Genomic DNA, 1623 nt, shown 5'->3' on the forward strand with positions numbered 1-1623 from the left:
GGACGGGTCAATACGGATCACCGCATCAAAACCAGGTCGGCTCACGGGCAGCTTCTTGGGTCCGCTCGGTTCAAAACGATCCGCGAACTCTGCGTACGCCTCGGGCAGAACCACCTCCAGCGCATCGGCCGCCGCGACCAAGCGCACAAACATACGCCGCTTCTGTCGCTTCCGACGTCGCCGGAACGCCACCACTGACGACGGCAACCTCGCCTCCGACGCTTCCCGCTGGATCGCCACCGGCGCTGGCTTGGTCCCTGTCACCACCGGCTTCGCCTCCACCGCTGCTGCCGCCGGCTTGGCCTCTGTCGCCGTCGCCGGCTCGGCCTCTGTCGCCACCGCTGGCTGAGCCTCGCCCTGCGCCGGCTTGGCCTGTGTCGCCGGCTTAGTCTCGTCCTGAGCCTCCGTCTCTTGCGCCACCGCCGGCTTAGCCTCGTCCCGCGCCACTTGCGCCACCGCCGGCTTAGCCTCGTTCTGCACGTCCGCCGCTTTCGCCACCACCGCGGGCGCAGCCTCGTCCTGCTGCACCACGCCAATGACGCCCGAGCCCAGACTGCCCTTGCCTCTGACACGAACCGGCTTCATGCTCTCGAACCGCACCGTCCGAGTCGCCAGATCGATGACAGGATTTGCCGCCGCCAGCACATCCATGCCCAACAGGAGCGGCACCACCGGCCCATCCAGGATCATCGCTTGGACCCACAACTGCCGGCCCGCCAAAGTAACTCGCAGCGCCACGCCCTCGCGCACCTTCATCTCCTCTTTCGTCACTGTCCTCAACTTGATCATTGGAACTGGAAATGAGGGGGCACGAAGTGTATTTGCTACAGCACGGCTCACAAATGTGGCGACCGATCCAGTGTCAATAAGAGCTTGCACCTGCATCGCGGTATCAGAAGAACCCGCGCACGCGACTTGCACCTGCTGTGTCAACGCTTCGTATCGCCCGACTCCTACCGCGTTCAGGGGGAGTCGGGCTGGGCTTTTCCCTGCGCGGCTTCACCTTGAACTGCCGCCACCGCCGGGGCCTGACCGCATGTCTTCCTGAGATGGGTTCCGGAGCCACAGCGGAAACAAAGGTGCTCACGGCGACGTCTCTCGAGCTCCTCCGCCGACAAGTTGTACTTGGCCGCCATAGCCTCCGCGAACGCCACCGCCGCCACCACGCTGGTCTGCTGCTTCTGCGGCTGGGAAGGCTGCTGCTTCGGTTGAGCCGCACGCTGACCATAGAACGACGCCTTGTAGCTCGGCTGCGGCTGCGGTTGAGGCGGCGCCGCTGTGACCTTTCGGCTCTCCCACTCCTGCATCGCCCACAGGCTCGCCATGAGCTCAGACGGCGGGAGATTCTCGGATATATTTTCCATCCGCGCGAACTGGTAGACTTCGAGAGACATGGCGGCCCAGATAGCCTTCGCGATCTCGCTCTCTGACAGACCCGACACCTCCGCATACTTGTCGAGGACCGTCTGGATCTCCAACACCGACAGCTTGCTCATGTTGATAATCGCCTTCATCGCAGTGGGGACGCTCGTTGGGGTCGCCGAAACGGAGCCGGAGCCGATCGCAGAGCTCCTGGTGCGAGAGCTCCACCACTTGTCGCTACCAGAGCGAACCAATCGGCGG

At 64.1% G+C, this 1623-nt stretch overlaps 1 protein-coding gene across 1 annotated transcript; it reads right to left on the bottom strand.

Annotated features, from left to right (window-relative positions):
- Window positions 1–45: 45 nt before the first annotated feature.
- CAOG_09231 (hypothetical protein) lies at window positions 46–1514 on the bottom strand (the record flags this gene model as incomplete). The annotated part of the gene is made up of 2 exons (XM_011272650.1): window positions 46–953; window positions 1088–1514. Coding segments are annotated over 2 exons (1335 nt in total), but the record flags the coding sequence as incomplete, so codon positions are not given.
- Window positions 1515–1623: the final 109 nt, after the last annotated feature.

Source organism: Capsaspora owczarzaki, assembly GCF_000151315.2.
Source record: "Capsaspora owczarzaki ATCC 30864 unplaced genomic scaffold supercont2.53, whole genome shotgun sequence".
Lineage (NCBI taxonomy): Eukaryota > Filasterea > Ministeriida > Capsasporidae > Capsaspora > Capsaspora owczarzaki.